Consider the following 23,224-nt stretch of genomic DNA (forward strand, 5'->3'; position numbering starts at 1 on the left):
TGCAGCAACTGCGATGTGTACAACAAATAAATCACGTGTGGTTTATTTAACACAGACACTTTGAAACAGTTTAACAACATAAATCTTCAGCATACAACGGTGTTCCAACGCTAAGTCGGGGAGGGTACTTTTCTACAAGACAGATAAAATTAAAAAAATTGACAAAAGACCTAGCTGCTACAATACATCAAATTCCAGGCTTGTAGAGGTACAATGTATATGTGAGCAGGGTACATTTCTTAGTGTGCAGGTAACTTCAAGCGAAGGAATAGCCAAAAAAAGGACGGAAGTAGTGATATATATATGCCAACAAAGGTAAAGGATTACTAACAACTTATATTACGGGGCATCTTTGAAATCGCTTCAGGCAAAATCAACGAAATAATAAACATAAAGCATAGCAAAGTATGTGTGAAAAACAGTGGGGTAACAAAGGATGCTAGTGCACGTACCAATAGTGGTACTATGGAAACATATATTATTTAGTAATACGCTCTGTTCAGGCAAAAAGTCGGAAAGTTACAGCCAAGTTTCTGCGCAAAACCCAGCGAAGGTAAAAGACTACAAAAAGTGCACGCAATAGTCGACGCAACAAAACGAAAAACGAACGAGTTCAATGTGGAAACCTACCGCACGCGAGATCGCCCTCAGGCAACCGGCACCAGCTCTTTTGAGTCCTCTTCCTCGTTCTGAGCAGTCACGCCTAGGATCGCCTCAATGTCGTTCACGGCCGCCTTAAAGTTGGTCTTGCCCTGCATGTTGGGCGCCGAGATCTCCTGGTGGATGATTGACAAGTTGCGCGCGAAGGTAGCTAGCGCTCCTGGCAGCTCGTCGCCCACCGTCCTGTTGATTGGAAAAGGTTGGTTATTTGATACGACCACATCAGACCTACTTGAGCGTATACCTTTGGAATATGTCTATATGGTGTCAAAATACGCCTTTCACATTTCATTTCTCTTTTAAACCACATCGTGGCCATCATAGTTTACTTGTCCACCTTGCAGCCACCACGGCACGTATACTTGTATCACTGCCAATTTTAACAAGCAACATGAGAAAAAACGTCGTGATCCTGGTGACTTTAATTCGCCTTCATGGCGACGCATAACGCTTCCAGCCTCAAACAAAAAAAACAGCTCCGGTCAATTTTGTTGTTAAATCGTGCGTCAGGACTGGGGAAATCATTTCCACTAAAGTTTACAAAACTATAATTTACAAGAGAAACAAAGTGTGAAAAACGTACTTTAGATGCCCTTTGCAAATTTGACAGAAAGATCAGTGCTTTCGAGCGCCCGCGCAAGGTGTTTGTTTTTGTCAAAGTTATTTCTTATTTTCCTGAATTGTGTAGTTAGTAGTTCGTTTTTTAAAAAATAGGCAGAATTTTACAAGACCCGCGTATAGTATAAATTCGAAGGCGAGAAGTGTCACGAACAAAAGTTTAAAACGATAAACACTTAGAAAAAATGTACAGGTTAGTTACTCACAGCATCCCGAATTCCTCCCGCTTGGAAGAGTCGACGAGCGTGAAAACGGTTCCCTGTCTCTCCTTGATATCAAACCCGATCCCGTGCGCTCTGCACATCTGCAACAAACAAATGCACATTCTATGCCAAAAAGATAGGATAGAGTTGTTTGAGTTTTTGGAATTCAATTTAGAAAGTTCAATCAATGGGGTTTGGTGTGAATGTGTTTTAAACCCATTAGGAAGACATTGCACTCTATTTAAAATACACAACTTGTGGTTAGTTTATTTCAACTGTTGCTACCATGCATAGTAATATAAATAATAAACCGCTCCTATGGTAATTTTAATTTCTACCCAACGTTTCGGCAACCTATGCAAGCCGCCTTTGTCAGGGTGAAAACTTTAAATTTGAAACAATTTCTTAAACAACGTACTGTGCTTTGTCAAATTGAATTGTTCTTTGATAAATATAATGACAAATAAACCAAATAGTTTACCTGGAAAAACACGCTGTAGTGAACGACGGCCATGTTGCTGTGCAGCAGTTTCGTGCTCAACACACAGTGCCGATTCAAGTTGTGCGTAACCTTTAAAACGAAAGTGGGCGTTACATAATACGTCATGTTTTTAATGAAAGACACACACACATATGAGTCTGCAGGCTAGTTGTTTTTCTGGCTTGCTCTGCTTGCATCTTAGATTGACAGATTCGGCGAGTCTGCGATGGCTTTTCGGTGTACTTTATGGTTTCAACCATGACATACTTAACGAGCGAAATAAAATCTAGGGCGTGTGGAATTTTTCTCTGAAAATAATAGGTAGTGTACTGTAATCTCTGGTTTAGGATTCCAATTGCAGTTTTAACGGGAAAACTTAACATTCCAAATCGCAAACAGGTAAATTCTTTAAATAACTCTTGAACGCACCTCTTTATCGTCGTCTTTTTTCCTGAAGCGCCCCTTCTTCTCCTTAGGGGGAGGGGGCACCGTAAAGCGACACCTGGCGGCGTCCAGCTCGCCCCCGGTGACGAAGAGCATGAGTTGCGTCATCGCCATCTGATCGCTGTAAAACGGCATCAATTTAGATGTCGCAATAAGAATATCAAAGCCCGTACAGAAGTAGGTAGCATTTTAAACGTTTCGAATAACTCTTTATTCATTTTCAACATCTGAGTTATTTGAAAAAGTTTAAAATGAGTTTATTCAAAACGTTTAAAATGATATCTACTTCTGTATGGGCTTTGATATTCTTACTACGTCTTACTTTGTCTTACTAAAACCTCCAACCATTATGCTCCCAAATTTAGATGTCTAGATAAAGGGAAAACTCTGTTTATCAAAAGCAAAGTCGTCAAAGCGAAACTCCGAGTTATCGTATATACATTTTTATAAGTAAAGGTAAAACATTGATTCAGGCTTACATAAATCTTTATTTGAGGTATAAGATCTTTAATATTTTAGAAATGTTCATTCGACAAGGTAAAAAGTACCAATAAAAAGCAAGGCTTTAAAACTCAATTTCCCGAGTTAAGTGTATGAAGAATGTTGTTTTCTAATCTAATTTACACACATTAAAATGCAGTTTTACATCATATAATTAAAAACACAGGTAGAATGAAACACAATGAACTACCTTTACCTAGCGTGGATCGATTTAATTCTCTTAATGATTAAAAAAAAATTTATATCAAGCCATTACGCACCTGTAAGCGAGAGTAAGGTCGGTTGCCCACAAGGTTTGCTGCATCGAGACCGAGTCGATAAAAGTGACGTAATCGATGGAGAAGTGACCTACGACCCCTCGGGCTCGACACGCCTCACCGACTCGAAGGCTGGTCTCGAAAAGTTCGTTGGGGTCGACCGATGCCTTGGAAAAAAAAAACAGGTGAGCTTTTAGAGGGCGATATTGTTTGGGGTTATGATGGAAGTAGAGAGGTTCTTATAGGATTATTACGAATTTGAAATAGTTAGTTCCAAATATTCCCAAAATATGAAAAGGTTGATGTCATTTAAAAAAGTGAAATGTGCTCTTTAGCTGGCGTAAAATATTCCTACATAATCAAGTTAAAAAACATGTTCATCGATCGTAGAAATATGAAAGCCTATATAGACTGAAGTAATACTGTGTAAACGCTCAAAACGAATCAGGAGTTATTTGAAATTGTCGATTAGTTTGAAACTTCATCACAATCCAGGTTAGTTTTAGCTTCGTATACTAAGAACATTTCGTTTAATAGTTAGCATGTCGTGGTCCGAAAGAAGTAAACAGCTCGACCGGATCTGTCCCGCTGGTCATAGTTTTGGTGTCCTACTAAAAACCCCAACTTATATTCCCATAAACTGATTCCGAAAAAAAAGTAAATGGACTCTTTAAAAATTCACGAACAATTTTTAACAGCATCTTTAGCAGGCGACTTACCTGTGGCACAGAGGTGCCCCAGCATCTCAGACTGTTCTCGGCATGGATTTGGTCGCCGCACGACTTCATGTGAACGGTGCCAGTCGGGTCAATCAGAATGTCCACGGTGAGGCAAGTCACGCTCTCCGAAGGCGGGTAGGCTTCGATAACACCACCCTGGATTTAGAACATATTTAATTGGTAGCCTTTTGTAGACAGCAGGTTTTTAAAAGGTAAAAACGCCCTACTAAAACCGGCCGATTCCATTGTGGTTCTCTAAATACATGCCCCAAAACACAGACCCGTATATACAGATCAAGAAAAAATAATCCCGTCGATTTGGAAAAAGAGTAAACCTAGTGTATATCGACTGCCTCAAACAGTGGTCGGTAAACTATTTTTGTCGCCACCCAAATTACTCTTCGAAAATCGATTTGAAGGCCCACTACGAGAAACCGCTACGCAACAGGGGCGGGCCCAGGATAATTGTTTTAGCCTTTGGCCCTCGAGCGAAATATGCAGCTGAAATCTAATCGAGCGAGAAAGTTGCGATTGTTTGTTTAAAATAGGAAAAATATCGAGAAAGCGGACTCCAGTCATAATATCGAAAAAATAACGACATCACTGTCAGAATAAAACACAGTTCGGAATAAGAGCAAAATCGGACTACTATACCTAATTTAAAAAAAAAACGACATGATGATTAAATTTTGTCAACAAAGGTTCGGTAAGAAACGTTTGAAATGACTCCTTTAAAATACTGTTTCGCGTAATAATTGACTTGCTGTTCAAATCTGACATTGTAATTCCTTACAAACGTAGCGTTTACCAACCTGGCTGAGAAAAGCTTCAAGGAAGTCCACCCACTTCCCAAATGCGTCGCGGTTTGCTGGTTCAGCGAAGTTGTCCAACACTTCAGGCAGTTGAAACAGTACCTTGCTATAAGCGGTATCCTATTAACAAACAGAAAACATCAGTTTAGCTCAGGTTAGCTTCATAAACTATAGACCAGCTTTGGGACCGCTGCTATAGACATTATAGGAAATGTTGGTTTCGCAACACTGCATTGCGTGTGTAAATGCAGATTGTATTCCTACTCAACAAATCGTTCTGGGAATATTTCGACGTCAATCCCGTTCCAGTGTTAAGTTTGGTTGGTTAAATTTCACTTATTTTTTGACAAACTGACCTGCGCCCATTTCTTCTTCCACTTCTCGCCATACCTCACACTCTCGCGTACCATCCAGTTGTAGCAGGGCAGGTGTCTGTTGGAACGTATGGTGTTATTCGATACTGTACGGTTGCTATGTGTTGTGTTAAATGAAACTACACAATAAACCTACCTAGGGATGTCCGATAATATCGGATCGGAGCCCATAACAAATGCTAAGTGGTAGTACCGTTATACGTCCGTTACTAAGGATGTATTGGTTCTGAACTGAAACTAAACTAATATCTGGGTTTTAGCCATATGACGCTGCGATTTCTATCGTGAAAGGATAGTTTATCCACTGAGATATGGTAACTTTTTAACGCTAAAGCATTTTTATGCGTTTTATCCATATAAAAATTACATTTGAACGTTTACATTTTATATATTTTATTTATTTGGGCATATTTATAACGTCATTTTGTATCAATCAAACGGCGTTACTTTTCAGAATTTCGGGTATCGGTATCGAGATAAAACATCAAGGCATCCCTCTAACTAACCTCGTATTGACATTCCTAACGTGGTAAAATATACACGAGGAATAGACTTTGACAAAAGTACAAGTATATGTAATTTATATATATATGTGAAATATTTACTTGGCGACGTCGATGTATGCGATGCACCGTCCCTCGAACCCGGAGTCGATCTTGAGCAGCCACCTCTTCATCATGGGATGCTCGCAGATAAGTCCGGCCAACGACTCGTGAAGCTGCTGTGCCGAATACACGTCGTGCTCGCCAGGTGGCGCTGTCACGTCGGCTGCGGCAAAAACGCGCTTCGATCCCGACTTGCTGCTGTACAGGTGGCAAATCTGCAACAGAACGTGATAGCGTAATTTAATTTTGGACAGCTTTACAACCTCCGAGTTAACATCTCGCTTTTATTCGGCGCGGTTCTTAGCGTCATACGCAACCTTGGTTTAAAAAGTGCTGAAGAAAAAGAGTTTGCGACGTATGTTCTAACTAAGCGATAACCACCACCCAAGTATTCACGCGAATCTACTTGCACAGCTAGTGCTCAGTGTAGTAAAATCGGTAAAATAATTTTGTTTGGTAAGATAACTTTATATAACATTTACCCAGCTGACCACGGTATTTCATTAAAATAGCCAGAAGTTCCCCTACTTCTAAAAAATACCTCAAGGCACAAAACGAGACATTTTTCATCCATTAACAACAAAAATGTAGAGTTCGATTGACTATCGAAAGAAAAAAGGAAAGGATCACTAAAAATATGTGTTGTAATCAGGGCTGGGGAGCCGGAGCCGGAGCTGGAGCCCGGAGCTAAGCATTTTCTCTGGAGCCAGAGCCGGAGCCGGAGCCATTGTTATTATTTTTGTGGAGCTGGAGCCGGAGCCGGAGCCATTTTTATTTTTTTTGTGGAGCTGGAGCCGGAGCCGGAGCCATTTTTATTATTTTTGTGGAGCTGGAGCCATTTTTCAATTTGTGGTGCTAAAGCTAAGAAATTATATTTTGTTTCATCTCCAACGTTACTTAGCCAAAAGCAATTTTTAAAACTTGCCATTGAATAAGTGACTGGTGGCACCGGAGCTGGAGCCGGAGTCATTGGGTGTGTATTTGATGGCTCCGGAGCTGGAGCCGGAGCCAAAGGATATGAGTTTTACGACTCCGGAGCTGGAGCCGGAGCCATTTAATAATTGCCTTATGGCTCCGGAGCTGGAGCCAGAGCTAATGCTATTTTACGGTGGCTCCCCAGCCCTGGTTGTAATCCTGATAAGCATATATGAAATATAAATGTCTAATACGGAAAAGGTCAATTAATTAATAAAAAAAAAAATGGTAACCAATTCACATTCTAACAGATCGTTTGTCCTAGAAGGGACTTTCCCTCACCTCCGGCTCGCATCCTAGGACCGGGATGGAGAGGACATCGGCCACGGTGAGGTCGTCCCTGTGCATCACCCCCGGGAGGTAGTAGGCGTCTCTTCCGGCGATCAACCTCCGGATGCGACTCATCGCCGCCGGACTGTACTTGAGAAGGGATCCCAGGCACATGTGGTGCGTCTGGAGTGGGAGAAAGGGCGTTAGAGGTTTTGAAAAAATATACATAAATTTAAAAAAAAATATGAATTTTAAAATTAAAAAATATACATAAATATTTTTTTCAAAACACGCAAGTCTCATTTCTTCTCCTCCAGAACCTTCGCGATCAGCTCCAGAGGTTGGGAAGCGAGTTGGAGCGGAAGAGAGCGACAGGAACTTGAAACTTGGAATTGTTGTAGTTAAGATACGCAAACAGTCACACATACGTGTTCAATAAGTGTGATCTAGCCCTATGAGGTTATAGTCGGATGTAAAGAAACAGAACTCAACGTTACACTGTTTAAACCACGAAGTTACTTTTCAAGGCAGCGTTTAAAGAGTTTAAAATATACGATTACCAAACCAACGAGTTCAAAATGTTTGTCGCAGGTTTTATTAAATCTAATAGGTTTGCAATTAAAAGGCGCTTTTTTCAAAGTGGTTTATATCGAAAAGACAAGGTAGACTGAAACCAAATGAACTACTTTAAAAACGAAAAAAGTTAAACAACAAACCAAACAGTTAATCACTTCATAGAAGTAAAACATTAAAAATTCAGTTAATTTTAGATGTTTAATCGTTGTACTGCATAACATAAGCAAAAAAATTGACTAATAGTATGTATCCAGTTGGGATTTGTCTCATTTGCAACGCTTGCATACAATATTTCGACAACTTGTAACTTAATTCGAACTAACAACCCCGCAAGTAACACGCCCGAACAAAACGATTAGAGTCCCTTCATATTTCCCTTTACAGCGATCACATAACAACACAAACAACGGCCACTTTAAAGCAAAAAAAAGGGAAATTAAAACGAAAACTTGCCGGGAACTTGTTAAGAGCCTCCGGGATCACGATGGTGAATCGGTTGGAGAGGTCGCCGATGTTTTCCGGGTCGGCTGCCTCCACGGCCGACTTGAGGCCCAGCAACTTGCAGTAATACTGCTTTAGTTCTTCAGTCACCTCCACTGGACTCACGTATATCACGTCGACGTTCGGGTCTGCCAAGGTGTTTAATTGTAGTTAGGATTTTAAGCAGAATTGTTGATGGGGTTTTGGCGTAACTGCAGTATCCTGTATTGTAGTTAGAGTTGTTTTTAGATATTACGATATTGATAAAAGATCAACTGGTCAGTGTTGAAACAGGCATAGATCCTGATAAAAACAACAAAAATAATGACGTTATTGTTCTGTCAAATGATGATTACAGTTAATACTTGAGAAAAGTGACATGGGTTGTATCGGTGTGGCCTGATTTTCTTCTAGATTTCATTTTCTTATCAGTCTATAAATTCACAAAAATATCGACCCTATAAACACGTAACAGTAAAAAGGTTCCGCGAAATGGTGAAATGTATATAACAACAATTATTATTTTATTTTATGTCATTAATTTAACGTTGCTTTGCCAAATGATTTTTTTGCTACAAAATGATAAAACCCGTGTTCGAAAATTGTAATTTCTGCAAAATAGTACGTCACATCAAAAAAAATACGCAATAAGTTAATTAGGTATTAAACAAATACAGAGGAACCGACTTAGAATCAACGTTTAATTTCGGTTTATAGCGTTGAATGGAAATTGATTCCAGTAACATTAATCGATAACGGTCCCTTGGTGTTACAAGCACTTCCGGGTTTTTTAAAGTCCACTACTTGGTCTTTGTTGACACAATTTGGACGTTTCGCTTCGTTGGTGTTCATAAACTCGCGTTCCAAGGTTTCGCCTGGTTTCCCCAATGTAGGTTTTTTCACAAAAACATTTCAGTCTTCAGGCCAACAAAGACCATGTAGTGGACTTTAAAAACCCGGAAGTGCTTGGAACAGCAAGGGACCGCTATCAACTGATGTTACTGGAATCAATTTCCATTCAACGCTATAAACCGGAATTAAACGTTGATTTTAAGTCGGTTCCTCTGTATTTGTTTAATTAATTAACTTATCGCGTATTTTTGATGTGACGTACTGTCCTACTATTGTTTCTTTGCTTGTAAATATATTGTATGTCGTAGTTGCTCTGCACCTGTTTCGTCAAAATGTATATAAACGGTAGTAACTGATGTGGCCTTCATATCACTAATGATGGCATGAGCATTTGCCGAAACGTTTGAACAATAAAGCATGTCGCTTTTTACGACTATTTGGGCTGTAATTTTCACCATAAAACTTATGAACAGATCCGTATATAGTGTTCCAAAGCAAAATATGAAAAACACGAAAATCAATTAAATGTGTTCAAACGTATGCTTTCAGAGTAAAAACGAAGCATCCACTCTTAATCCAAACCATGTACAATGCGTACCTCTCAGATCGCACAGCCTCGCCATCTGGTTGTTCTGCTTGCGATCGAAGCCGGGTAGAGCAAACCTGAGGTGGTTTTGGTAGCCCAGGGATGGCACGTGAATAATGACTCGGCGCGAGGTCTGAATGCGATTCCAGTCAACTGCTAACGTCTGCAACAGAAGCGGTATGAAAAGGAACGGGCGAAGTAGATCGGGGTACAACTTCAGCTCAGCCCATCACACAAAGCAATAATTGAAAAAAGTGTAAAAACGGATGATTTACAGTTTTACACTGTTGCACTGCAAGTCATTTGAAAAAAATTGGCGGTTGTTATTGACTTGGTTAATGTGTGAAATGCTTGAAATGGGTTTGAAATTTTTATTGGCTTTGACCTTAGCCAGAAAACCTTCAATAAATAGCTTAAAGCCTAAAGATATTACAAAACTGAATTTGATTGAGCGTGACACTGTTGAATCGGAACTGTTTTCGGAGGAACGATTAGAACGTTTATGTGGTTTGCTTAGGAAGCTAATTAACCGCCATCATACGGACTTTTTAATCACCACACCTTTGCCCTTGCTCGGAAGTTCTCCAGGTGCCTTTGTCTGATCTCTCGCAGGTGCTTTCTCATCCTTGACATGCGAACGTGCATTATCCACGAGATCGCGATCACACCGGCCGCCCACCTAGAGCAAAACAACAGTATATTATAGGAAAACTTGAAGTGGCTTAAGAGTTTGTAACTCGTAAATTTACTCAGGTTTTTTTAACAGGGCAGCATTATATAGCTTTTATGGTTTCATAGAAAAATATGTTGTTTTTTTTACGGAAACTTTTAGAGCTTAACATTTATAAACTTTTACTCACGTACAATTTTGAACACCTGGCTACAGATTTTACACAAGACAAGTTGTATCTAAGAGTAATATTGCTTTTACAAAAATATTGTCGTAAAGACTATTCCAGTCATAATGAGCTATTGCGGGTCACTATTATTAAGTTTGTGTGTGTATAAACGTCCAACATAATTTGCTTTTTTAAAGGACGATAAGATTTAGCTGTCATTAAGTTTATTTATTCAGCGCTACCTTTGTTTTCGATACTGAATGTAGGCTTTGCGGTCTCTGTGGCGCCGCCAGGTGGCTTGTATTTTGGCGGCGGCCACGTGACTGCCGTCCCGGGCTCGGAACCGTCGGCCAGGGGTGTTCATCAGGCCCATGACGTCATCATGGTTCTCGAGAACTGACAAAAGCTCTTCGCGACTCGGGTTGATTTCCAGTTCGTATTGGGACGCAAGGTCGGCGAGTCTACATATGTATGCAATGACAATATGACAAAAAACAGTCGCCGGCCTTGATGCACAAATCCGGCGATCTGTAGAAATACAAAAAGAACCCACTTGTCGCCGTTGACGTGCGCCAGCGGAACGGCAAAGTCGCGCAGATGCTTGACGAGAAGCGAGAGAGTGGACACGATGCCGCCCCACTGCAGTAAGTAGCGCTGCTGGAAGGCAGAAAACTCCGGGTCGCCTGTGGGCGGCATCTCGCCAGCGCGTAGAAAGAAACTGTAGTGCTTGCTCGCCGCCACCACCTGGTGTTCATCCTCTTTTTGCGCGGGTGTCGCCGGAGGGGGCTAGAGATAAGGTCATTGTGAAATGTTTGGGATTAGGTGATGCGGTTAAGACTGGTCGGTTATAGTTAGAGAGCTGACTACAAGAGCATTGTAAAACCGAAAGCTGCTAAAAGTGTCGTGGTACCAAAAATTGAAATCAAATTTGAAGGCCTTAACCTATACCTACCCAAACCCGCACCCTACATGTTGCTCTAATTTTAGTCTTATTGCTGGAGTCCCTTTTGATTTTAAGATACTTTAGGAAGACGGTACAACCGTAAAAAACAGAAGATAAAGAATGTAAACCTCAAATTTTCGGCCCCTGGGATATTGCTTATTGTTGTCTGTTGTCTATCGTCATATATTTCGTAGGTATGCTGCAGGCACAGCATTAAAACAAATATTAAAGGAACGCACTTTGGGTTTGGTTGGGTCAACTTTGATTATTTAATAATATTGCTTAACCTTATAAAACCCAAAACCGCACCCTAACCCAAATAATGTTCGTTCTTGTAGGATTCTACACCAGCGCCAAAATGTATCAAAAATAGTGGTATTCAAAAACGGAATAAACAAAACTTCGACCCAAAGACATATTTAATAAATATACGATGTATGCTTGCAAAATGGTTGAAATATGACCATTGAAATATGTTAAACACTTTGCCAATTTGAAATGGCCAGTAGCCTAAAACTGATTTTGCTTAAGGGAAATTCCCCGTTTTCGCGAGACACAAATAAAACTCAACCAAAAAAGTATAAGATAATTTGGACCAACCCGATCTATTACCAAAACGATCAATAAGCCTAGAAATGCATGTTATTATTTTATCTTAAAGTATTTACCAATCTGATGTAAACTATGTAGTAGCCTTTTTACATCATTTATTCGTCTTCACTGGCTTTACATTAAAAAGCTTCGCATACGTCACACACACATGGACCTGGTTTTATTCACAGTACCTCTTCTTTTAAAATTTGTCACTTGTTTTTTACATGTTATTTACTGTATCATTTCAATAGAAACATAGTTACCGTAAATGATTTATTTATTATTAAACCTATAGCGGTACTTTATTTTTAAAAACAGTTCTAGAAACCTAGATGAACAACTCTTTATTTAAAAGTTAAATCAAGGTAAATTGGGTCTGTCTTCGCTTTGCAGCAACCCCTTCGAAACTAATCGTAAAATAATTTGAACAAGAAAAATGTTTATAACTTAAAAGCCCTGAATTCCAGAACAGTATTTACAAAACACACAAGGTATCGAACCAATCTTTTGAAATTGTTATAAATGTGTAACACTTTTTCCCTACCAAAGGTTGCAATGGTGCATTGAAGAGTCGCATCGGAAGGGGAGATTTTGAGTAGTTAGTTGCCGACTTTCTGCGTGATGCAGGGGACTGGATAAGGACTGATCGCAGCTGGGGGGAGCGGGAGCCTGAATAGGTTGACTAAAAATGTCAGAGATGTAGAAATATGCTGTCTAAGTCATGCGGAACTGGACAACACCCTAGCACAGCGGTCTCCAACCTTTTTATTAACCGACCCCAATTTAAATAATGTGAAATCAGCATTTAAAGGCTAACCCAGTTCGATTTTCGATAAGTAATGCTTGAACTAAATAACACGAGCGATCGATAATATGCTGAAGTTATACACAATTCAAGAGAACTGTGCCTACACATTTGTTGTAAAATGAGAAGTTGAAATTAACACATGGATTAACACTTATGGATTTAACAGATGGATTGTTTTTAGGTTAACACATTAAACACAATTTTTGTAATTTGTTTTAGCGTTTTTAATGTACTCTTTTACACCAAGAGCGCAATAAAACCACTAGAACTGCGGAATTTGTTGAGTGATGGCGACTCAATAAAAGGTTAAGGTAATCCAACATGGTTTGGAGACCACTGACCTAGCACACGTGCACTCGCGCAGGTTTATAACAAAAAACGCCCCAATATTACAATTTACAACAGGAAATACATTCCTAGTGGTGAACGCTATAGAGAAAAATAAGGAAATTGGGGGTTTATTAATCTAGGAAGTTTTGAAAACTGATGTACATTTTAAAATTTAGGCTCCGTCGTATAATTCCTAAATAGCTTTCAACTAGTAACCTGCTGATCTTAGCAACGAGTAGTTTGCGCTGGATGGTGGTATCGATGGCGAGACGCCTTCCTCTGACGTACCCAGTCTTTGTGACGTCATAGTTTCGCTCGGCCGTCGATCGTGAGTTAGATCGAGTTTTACGGAAGCCATATAGTGACTGCCCTCTACAGAGAAAGAAAATGCAGCCACATTTGTAAGTAAAATGTAATACTGTATGCATTTTTGAGACGAAGTTCTTTCTTATATTTTACGGGCAGCAGAAGATTAATTAGCAATTCAAGTCATTAGAATAACCATGCAGAACGCATTAGGTCAATTGATTTTCAGGTAGATTAACATAAACATATTGGTTATTTTATGTAAACAGTGTTAAGTTCAGTATATATAACAACAACGAAATTGCGTTTTTTCATTAGGTTGCATCGATTTTAGAAAATGGGCTAATTTCTACTGAGAACATAAGATTATTTTTAAAATCTATTTATTAAGCATAGCTTTTAAGTAAAACAGTATTTTATTTAAAACATGTGTTTGTATAATTTTGATTTCTCAAAGGATCAAATTTTATCTTAATTAATCAAACGGGTGTAAAGGAATGAGCACAGTAAACTAACTTACATGCTGTATATAAAAAATGAGTATAAAACCAATTTTAGAAATCAACTTGTCCGGAAATAATTCCATAAAATTTTATGTTAAATACAAATGGCAATGTTTCAATAAATGTATTGTTTAGGAAATTACCTCCCCGAGCACTGCTGTCAGACTGAAGTTGTTTTCTATTCGCTGCCTCTGGATTGTGCAACATTGCCCTCTTGTGATGAACCGGACTGGGGTCAAGAGTCAACTCCGCAGCTGGAGGAATTAAACCCCGCTCAATCAAACTTAAGATGCCCTTTTTGGCATCCTAAAACACATCAATCAAGAAATTAAAAGTCTTTAATTTCTTTTTAATTTTAAGTTGGTATCCGTATTTGTCAAGCAATTCAAAATATTCCAACTTACTTTTTCGTGAATAGGGGGTGGGACAAGGGCAGGATCAACTCTATTTTGTCGCGGTAATACTGAAAGCGGTTCAATAGTTGAACCTTTAGTTAGAGATTGTGCAATTGCCTATGGGAAAAAAGAATAAAATCATTTCCAAGTCCTTACTAAAAAATACTTTTTAGCTAGAAAAAATCTATACCAACCTTGGCCTGTCGTGGTGGCCTCACTATTGGCAAAGTAAATCCATAGTTTTGGTGTAAAACAGATCTGTTGTTGAGATTTTCAGGATTCAGAAGTGCTTTCATTGTCAGGTCTCTGTGAAACTGTATGTAAAGTAACATGTTGACTGCAATCCAGATACATTATTTGGCATCCTTGATTTTCTATTTGCCACAAAACAAAGAGGAATGCCCTTTCCTTTTGTTTGAAATTCAAAATATATAAGATTCACTGGTTGCCTTTAATGGATAATATTTGTTATTGTTCAAGGCTTTCTTTTTATACTTCTAAACAAGCATGTTCATGTTTTAACAATAACTCAATTCAAAATATTTTCTGCCAATAATAACTCTGTGGTTAAAATATAATCTCTGTGTACTATATTTTCCCTTTGGAAAATCAGCACCTGTAATGTATTTGCCTGTCTGCAACTTTACCTCCATGCTATCTAAAGACTCTGGCTCTTGCTGTGCTTCAATCTATAACAATAACAAAAGTCAAAATGTTGTGATTTTATATTCTACAGAACAAGTAAACCTGTATTTTGTAAATTTCATAATAATATTTAAAAGAAATGGGATTTTAAACTAAAATATGGAATTGCCATCCTGTTTGGCACAAGACAATAAAATAGTCTTAGCTTGATTTTAGAATTTCTAAACTTACGTTTTCGCCCGGAGAATCATGGTAAACAGAGGAATGTAGCAAAGGCCTGCCATTATGCATATCCACTGGAGATTGTTGTTGCTGCACATATTGACGAGTGCCCTGACGGGATCCATCAACAACTGTTGGGAGGGTAGTCACTTGGTTGTTTATTACACTGACAATAAATTCTTTGTTTTGCTAAAAATGAAAAAAAAGTGGCACTTTAGTCTACATAATGTTGATTAACTTGTATATTGCAACGTTAAAAGTCCAACCTTTATTCCATTTTCTGTTTTAAGCAAAGCTTCATCCAATGAATGCAGATCTATTCTACTTTCAGGACCAGCTGACTTCAACTGATCTTTCAGTTGAAGCAAATCTTCTTGGACCTAAATGTAATTCAGTTGATACAACAACATATATATATATATATATTTAGTTTACTAGACTTGAAAAGCTCAAAATTACCTTTAACAAAATGTGTCCAACATTTTCTGGTCTTCGTTGCACATCAGCCATGACTCAATCTCTGATCTGATGTAAATATCAACAACAAAAATAGAGGTGGATTTACCTAAGCATCTCACCTTGCAAATCACTTATCAGCATTATAATATGATTGAACTACATCCATGGATTGCTTTTGTGCCTTTTTAAAAGTGGTTAAACAACTTTTAAATAATTTAAATGGCTATGACAACAGTGGGGTAGCCTATCACAGTGCTTTTCAACCGGGTTTATCGTACACCCCAGGGTGTACCATAATTTTTAAAGGGTGTACCACTTAAAAGGGGTGTACCAGATAACGCATGACAATAGGCCGATGACTAGCTATCTGGTAGCAGTTGCAGTACTTTGCCGCCTATCACTGACCATTGTGAGGTAATATTTTTGTTATCATATATTATCGTGCGACCAATTTGACCTGTATTAACCTGTTCTTTTGAATTAAATTTGTGGCTACTCAACATAAACGATGTTAAAGTAACCATCTGTAGGTGTTTTGCTGTACACGTTTAAGGTTTGCCAGCACAAAAGGGTAACTTTAGGATATCTGTATTAAAAGTTTGTGACACCCTAACTAGAGAAAAATATGGTTGCAACGATGCCCTTAAGCAATTTCAAAAGCCTGCTCCTGAATGTTTGTGGTGCGGGTGAAAAACCAAAGCACGCCGTATGCCACATATTTTGGTTCCGCAGGCTGATTTTGGAAGACTACCTTGGGCTACTTAACCAGTGAACTTATTGAACTATGATCACATTTGGTTCAAAAGGCAGAGTTTAAACAGTTTAAAAATATAGTGAATTTTCACCCGACCCGTTAGAAATGATTGCAGTTCTAAGCAAAAAGGTATACGGCAATTAAGGCATTCATAGGATTAAAAAGTCTCACTTCACCCACCCGAACCCAACCGCTAACCAGCACCCTAACTCAAATAATGAGCGTTGATTTAATAATTAAATAAACGCTTTAGGTTGGGACCCAATACATCAATGTATGACTTAACAATCCTATGAGCTGGATGAGATTATCTTATGCCCACCAGAGTTTGGGCTATTTCCCAAGCGTTTAAATAATTATTAAATTAACGCACATTATTTGGGTAATTATTAATTCTATCTCACATATTTTTATCTTTTGTGAACTTTTAGGGAATATTTTTAATTTATCTATGCAGGGAGTTTACCTAAAGGTCCAATTAGTGAATTGTCATGACCTCAGTCATCAGGGTCTAAAAGTCAGACTTTTCTGCCCTTGGATGTCCTAATTGTCATAGACCTTTTTCCCCAGATCGCGTGGAATTTAGGGTATCGCTTCTCAACATTCCTAAATACTAAAAGCTAAGTAAAAAAGCGATTTCCATCCTTGTTCGCGTGCCCATGACATACCTTTGCGAGCAAAGATTTTCTGCTCTTGTTGAAATTAAAACCAAAAAAGAAATTCTATCAAGAATATTTATCTGCTTATCATAGGAGCACTCGAAACAAGCCTACTGCCTCAGTTCACACAACCAACTGAAAAAATTCAACAACAGCACTCGCATTAAATAACTGATGAAATTTTGTATTTGTATAAAGATATGCTACGGATATCCTATACTTGCAGCCCTGCTTATTCTGATTAGGATTACTACAGATTCGGTGTATTGCGTGGACTGGGGCGTATAAGTTTTGGGTAAACGTAAAAAGGGTGTACCATTCCGAAAAAGGTTGACAAGCACATGCATATCACACAAAATACTTGTAACTCATTTTAGAAAAACATTTCTTTACTTCTTAAAGAATGGGAGATACAATGACGGCTTCAACAATAACTAAAAATAATCTTATTTCTAAATATTTTATATTAATTTCTTTGATTTTAATATTACATTTAGTTGATCAACATAAAACCTTTAAAATTGATGAAGTGGCATAAACATGTTAATGATCAAAATTAAAACGTTAACATTCTTGCCGCAGCAATTATTTGAGAAACACAAATTTACAAATATGATTCTGTTGTGCATATGATAAAATATAGTTTCGCCAAATTGACTAGTATTGTATTTTTATAAAACCTCATTTGTATAATCAGACTTATTCAGTTATACCTTAATTTAACTAGTTGTTGTTTATTTAAAAACAGAATAAATTCCGTATAAAGTAAAACTCGGCGCTGGTCAATAATCCTACCACAGTTATGAAATCAAGACACAAAATTTGAGTTAGGGTGTGAGTTTGGGTGTGGGTGGGTGAAGTATTATAATATTCTTTATTTAATACTAATACTTGACCCACCCTAACCCAAACGCTAACCCGCGCCCTAACCCAAATAATGTTTGTTGTGGTAGGATTCTAGACCACCCCCTAAAACTCCTTAGATTCTAGAAATATTAGTGTTACTGTTAGTGTTAGGCCTACCCTAAACCTGCAATAATACAAGTGCTAATACGACAATATGCTGTTCTTTCTCGATAATAAAAACCTTAACAGTACATGTGATGCTTTTTTCAAGGTAAGGCACAACTTAATTATATAATGAAAGCAATTTAGGACAAGGACTACCTATGTATTAAATGATATTGGCCTTTGACTTCACGGAGATTACTCAAGCGTAGTCCTGTTGTCATTGGCGACCAGAAAAATCTAATATAATTTTAACGAGGAATGAGACATAACATGGCAGTATCACTAATCTTAAACATGAACTGATAAATTCATAAACATGTTCTTATAAATAAAATACCATCCTTCCAAAATATGACTTTGGAATTAAAAAAAATAAAAAATATTGATTTGGGGTATTTACAAAAATAATCCCCTAAATAACAACTTTGCAGCTGTTAAAATTTGATTTATATTAGTTAAAAAAATAAGTACTATCTTTTAACTTTTACAAGTAAAGTTATCATATTTTTCCTTGTTTTAAAAAATACAATATAATTATTTAACAAGCAAGAAGATTGGTACTAGTTTTGTTTGGATATCTAAAGTCAATTTTCTATTTGGCCCCAGAAATATATTAGATCTTGCATATAACAATACAAAAAAACTTTAATTTGTATATTAAGGTAACTAGCGTAGAGTGTAGCCGTAGGATGTTTAGTAGTTTAATTCCGTTTGGGTTTGTTTGTACTTTGCTGTTTGTGCACAATACTAAATCTACCATAGTCCCTCAACGAAAAACGCAAGCCGAAGAGTCGCCAACACCTCACGATTCCAAATTCGATAAGGAGGTTCTGTTTCATGGCATTACAGAGGAGGATGTGGCAGACGACGACGATGATGCTGTGTTCAAGCTTCCACTTGGCGAACAGAAAGCTCGTCTCAAGAAGCTGGTAGAAAAGAGGATTGATGCTGACCATGACGGGTAAGGGTTGTTTGGGCGATCATCTGAATACACCGCATTTATTTTAATACTAACGAAACAAGACGTTATAGTTGAAATTGCAAGGAAGGCATAAATATGTAAGAACAAACATAACAATATTACTTGACCTACCCAAACCCAAATACTAACTCTCACCCTAACCCAAATATTGTTAGCAATATAAACCATTGGACAAAACTTTGATTGTTAGGGCGCTGGTCTAGACTTTAGAATCCTACCACTTTTTTAACAGTAACCAAACAAAATGTCAAAATTAAAATTACAAGGAAGAAACAAACATGGGAGGATAAATATTATATAATACTTGACCAGGCGTAGATCTAGTTTTTTGGGAGGAGGGGAGCATGTTCAGAGATAATGTCACACAGTTATGTCAAACATAACTTTACAAAGTTAATTTATACCATGACATCACTAGTTATATAAAAACTTGATAGCATAAAAAATAACCTTATAAACAACACACAGTTTATTTATTTTGTTATATTTTATATTGGACAGCTGCTGCCTTTATAACAAAACCTGTTAAAAATCTTATTGATTTCGCCCATAGCGCAAATTTTTTACATTTACTTAGTTAAATAGGCAAAAAATACACAAATAGGCAAAAAAAAACACAGTTTGGTGAGGGGCAATGGACACATGAAATATTGCAATATGGGCATTGTGTGTGAAAATTAAATTTATTTTCAATGGTGTACCGATAAATATTTTGATGTCAATAACAGTATCCTATTTATGCTTTGCTTTTTGCACTTGTTTTAGATTTGTTGATCACATTGAACTGGAAAATTGGTCAATAAAAGCATTGGATGACTTTGAAACTCAAGATACAAGAAGGGGATTTCCCAACATAGACAAAAATATGGATGAGTTAATTTCTTGGAAAGAATATGTTACAGACACATTTGGTAAAGATTTCTCTGAGGAAACAAATGAATTTAAAAACCCAGATACCAAAGAATGGAAGAAATTTGTAGCTTCATATCAACGTGACAAGCAATTATTTGATATTTGTGACAAAGACAATGACAAGCAACTGAATTTAAAAGAGTATGTGATATTCAAGCACCCAAGACTAGATCCTGAAACTCGTCTTATTTTAGTTGAAGACGCGCTCAGAACTTCTGATGTCAATAAAGATGGTAAAATTGACTTAAAGGAGTTTCTTGGCAATTTTAAGAAAAATATGGATGACTCAGATCCACAATGGACTGAAATCGAGACTGATAAGTTTGAAGACGTTTTTGATGCAAATAATGATGGATTTTTAACAGGAGATGAAATTGCTTTATGGATTGCTCAAGACAACAGGGAAGAAGCCAAAGAGGAGGCTCACCACCTAATTGGAGAATGTGACACAAATGGGGATTCAAAACTTACAGTGTCTGAGATTCTGAACAATCATGAGTTGTGGCTTGAGAGTGATGCCACTGACTTTGGGCGACAGTTGTTAAAACACCGAGATGAGCTTTAAAGGCTATTTCACACAGTGGGTTTATCGTTTCTGCATGTATTTTTTCTCAATTCTACAGCGTACAATCCTTGTCTTGCATAATATTTTATACTTTATATTTTTGTGGTCCTATTGTTAAATTTTATAATTGCATGTGTGGTTGAAATAATTTGTGAGTGTTAGTGCATGTTTTCTGTATTTCTAAATCAATCATGGTACCATTTTCATTTTTGCAGAATTTTTTTAAATTTTAGAATTGTTAAAACATTAACTATAATTTGTGCATTTAAACATTTGTTTATAACATAAAGTTTCTGGAAAAAACTTACATGACAAGCAATTGTGAATGTTCTAGTAAATGGCTAAATCATCTGCACACTGACAATGACACCTCTTTACTCCGCTACTATTTGCTTTGCAACTATGATGGCTTACAAACTGTTCCTACCAACAAACTTTGTAGAAAACATTCGGCCAAGGTCGCCAAGATATTTTTGAAAAGTAACCACATTTCTATGATTCCTGAGCAGCTTCATCTAAGTTATTGTCGGTTGCAAGAATTATACCTGCCAGCAAACAGGTAAAAACCTGAAGGTTTGCTATTTTTTTGTATATTGACCACCTTTTTATGTTTTCATCAAGGCTATCTTCCCTGCCTGACTCACTTGAAGAGATGAAATACTTGGAAAGAATTAATCTTGATTCAAATTTGTTTAAATGCTTTCCGAAAGTTTTATTTCGGATTCCAACTTTGCAAGTTGTAGTGTTAAGAAACAATCGTATAAAGTCCATTCCAAATGGTAAGAACTAAGAACTGTAATTTATGTAGAAACATTATATACCTGTTTTATATTGTTTAGTTATGCAATAGTATTTCTTAAGTTTTTTGTGAGAAGATGCTTTGCCTGAATACACAGTAGAAACATTATATACCTGGTTTATATTGTTTGGTTATGCAATAGTATTTCTTAAGTTTTTTGTGAGAAGATGCTTTGCTTGAATACAGGTTGTTATGAATGATTTTTATTGTTCTTTTTGTTTTTAAAATGCTGCCTTTTGAGTGTACATCGTTTGGTCATGCAATACTAGAATTTATTTAGTTTGTATTTAAAAGCAGAAACTGTGCCTAATGGCAGAGAACTTTTATATTTTATAAATGCTATATCTTGTTACAACTATTATTACATTGATTTTATATTATTTTCAGGTGTGTCAGCAATGGTCAGTGTTCAGCATCTTGACTTGTCATTTAACAGAGTTTCTTCGGTTGCTAAAAGCATTGGAAAGTGTAAATTGCTTCTCAAACTTTGGGTGAACCATAATTGCTTGTGCCAACTACCACGGCAACTATGTGAACTTGAACTTTTGGAAGAGTTAAATATATCGTCAAACAAGTCAGTGAAATGTTCAGTGGTAAAATAAATTGGGAATTCAAAAGGTAAAAGTTTGCTATTTATTCTTTGCAGCATTGTGACTCTGCCTATTGATTTAGGAAAGTCTTCCAACTTTAAGCTAATTTGTTTGGACAACAATAAAATGTTAACTGCTGTTCCACATCACTTGAAAGGAAAGATAAATCGATATAGTTGGTAAACAAATTTGTGATATACCTCCAAATTAACACTTTAAGACTTTATTCTGTTTTCAATCAATTATTCTGTTTTCAATCAAAAACATATTTAAAATAAATGTAAGAAAATCCATTTTGTATAACTAGTATTCAACTATTGTCCTGAATTATATTTGTGTATATGTTTCCTGATAGTGACCAATCGAGCTACACATTGGGGCAACCATTAAAATATTTTTCAAATGATGCATGAAATGATTTAACTTTTTTTTCGTTTTGAATGATTGTTATTCTGTAATTCTAACCAAAATTATGAATAGCTGGTGAAAAGAGATTTATTACACTTATCAAATGCCCAGAGTTATTTCTCACAAAATTGGTCCAAAAACATAAAATATATAAATTTTTTGACTGCTTATTCTTATACCAATAATTTGATTTGATATATTGATGTAGATGTTTATTGTTAGTGACAAGCTGTTGCTACCATGTTAAGTTGATAGCACAGCAATTAGGTAATTATTTACATTTTAGTTTAAAATGTCCAAATTTATTCAATATTCCAAAAATTATACACTTAGTCCATCTCACGGTTGTCATTGCTTGACATTTAGTGACGTTTGCCCGCCCCTTGTATATAGGGTCCGTTTATTAATTATTATTGATAACCAAATCTTAAATTTAATTCACCTGTAGTATACTGTAGTTTGGCTGTTGTTAGATGCGGCAATTTTTTTAAGTGTTTGTAGTTATGAGGATTTAATAGTAATGTACAAATGGTGTCGACTAACCCCTTTCCTTGTTTGAAAAACAAATGAGGTGAGCAAAAACAAATTCAAAGCCTCAACCCAACTTTGTTTTGTTTAAAAAAAATGCACTTCTCTGCGATAAGTCTTTATCGTCACAAAGGTATTTTTTTGAAATTACTTTTATTTGGGGTACCTACGATGCGTCTTATAACGGTCTCTAACGCAGTAAAATCCGTGACCGTTTACAAAATTGAAATTGCTTTGACCATTGGGGGCTATATAGATCTCTACAATTCGCGAAGTCCGCTACACCAACTTTTAAGTAAATTGTCTATACTGGGAAAACGTAAGCGCGTGGTTAAGTACTAAATCACGAATATCGTATATTTTTTCACGCGAGCAATTTTTCTTTGGAGTGCATAAAAATGAGCCGTGCAAAACATTTGTGAATTGTGTCCTTTTAAGCGCGCGATGCGTTATGTATCAATGCAAAGAAGGCGCATCTGTCCCGACTATGTTACCCTTTTTCATGATGTTAAAGAAGCGTCGCTAAGTGTTCTACTGCGGAGTTAATATTGTCGACAGC

At 37.0% G+C, this 23,224-nt stretch overlaps 3 protein-coding genes across 3 annotated transcripts; 2 read left to right on the plus strand and 1 right to left on the minus strand.

The window, feature by feature from the left end:
* Nucleotides 1-46: 46 nt before the first annotated feature.
* On the minus strand, nt 47-15,630 carry LOC146167576 (IQ domain-containing protein H-like). The gene is made up of 23 exons (XM_083390962.1): nt 15,458-15,630; nt 15,265-15,378; nt 15,008-15,187; nt 14,326-14,445; nt 14,141-14,248; nt 13,880-14,042; nt 13,144-13,299; nt 12,334-12,458; nt 10,806-11,038; nt 10,495-10,713; nt 9,975-10,092; nt 9,426-9,576; nt 7,949-8,124; nt 6,932-7,102; nt 5,675-5,889; nt 5,052-5,127; nt 4,696-4,815; nt 3,884-4,039; nt 3,168-3,331; nt 2,392-2,527; nt 1,963-2,052; nt 1,485-1,582; nt 47-843 (listed from the first exon to the last, which is right to left on the minus strand). The coding sequence occupies exons 1-23, from the start codon at nt 15,506-15,508 to the stop codon at nt 648-650; spliced, it is 3,336 nt and encodes a 1,111-aa protein (XP_083247088.1). The 5' UTR covers nt 15,509-15,630; the 3' UTR covers nt 47-647.
* Nucleotides 15,631-18,547: 2,917 nt separating this feature from the next.
* On the plus strand, nt 18,548-20,557 carry LOC146167577 (reticulocalbin-2-like). The gene is made up of 2 exons (XM_083388913.1): nt 18,548-18,842; nt 19,629-20,557. The coding sequence occupies exons 1-2, from the start codon at nt 18,571-18,573 to the stop codon at nt 20,338-20,340; spliced, it is 984 nt and encodes a 327-aa protein (XP_083245039.1). The 5' UTR covers nt 18,548-18,570; the 3' UTR covers nt 20,341-20,557.
* A 35-nt stretch (nt 20,558-20,592) lies between these two features.
* On the plus strand, nt 20,593-22,467 carry LOC146167578 (uncharacterized). The gene is made up of 4 exons (XM_083388914.1): nt 20,593-20,899; nt 20,962-21,119; nt 21,527-21,713; nt 21,786-22,467. Exons 1-4 carry the CDS (start codon nt 20,649-20,651, stop codon nt 21,910-21,912), a joined length of 723 nt encoding a protein of 240 aa, XP_083245040.1. The 5' UTR covers nt 20,593-20,648; the 3' UTR covers nt 21,913-22,467.
* Nucleotides 22,468-23,224: the final 757 nt, after the last annotated feature.

Source organism: Ascidiella aspersa, chromosome 1 (genome assembly GCF_963924565.1).
Source record: "Ascidiella aspersa chromosome 1, kaAscAspe10.2, whole genome shotgun sequence".
Lineage (NCBI taxonomy): Eukaryota > Metazoa > Chordata > Ascidiacea > Phlebobranchia > Ascidiidae > Ascidiella > Ascidiella aspersa.

Coding starts and splice junctions, on each gene's coding strand:
- LOC146167577 (XM_083388913.1), top strand. CDS start 18,571: ATGTTTAGTAGTTTAATTCCGTTTGGGTTTGTTTGTACTTTGCTGTTT. Junction 18,843..19,628: donor ATTGATGCTGACCATGACGG/GTAAGGGTTGTT, acceptor CACTTGTTTTAG/ATTTGTTGATCACATTGAAC.
- LOC146167576 (XM_083390962.1), bottom strand. CDS start 15,508: ATGGCTGATGTGCAACGAAGACCAGAAAATGTTGGACACATTTTGTTA. Junction 15,188..15,264: donor AAACAGAAAATGGAATAAAG/GTTGGACTTTTA, acceptor TTTCATTTTTAG/CAAAACAAAGAATTTATTGT. Junction 2,528..3,167: donor GACCTTACTCTCGCTTACAG/GTGCGTAATGGC, acceptor GCCGTTTTACAG/CGATCAGATGGCGATGACGC.
- LOC146167578 (XM_083388914.1), top strand. CDS start 20,649: ATGACAAGCAATTGTGAATGTTCTAGTAAATGGCTAAATCATCTGCAC. Junction 21,120..21,526: donor TATAAAGTCCATTCCAAATG/GTAAGAACTAAG, acceptor TATTATTTTCAG/GTGTGTCAGCAATGGTCAGT. Junction 21,714..21,785: donor TTAAATATATCGTCAAACAA/GTCAGTGAAATG, acceptor TATTCTTTGCAG/CATTGTGACTCTGCCTATTG.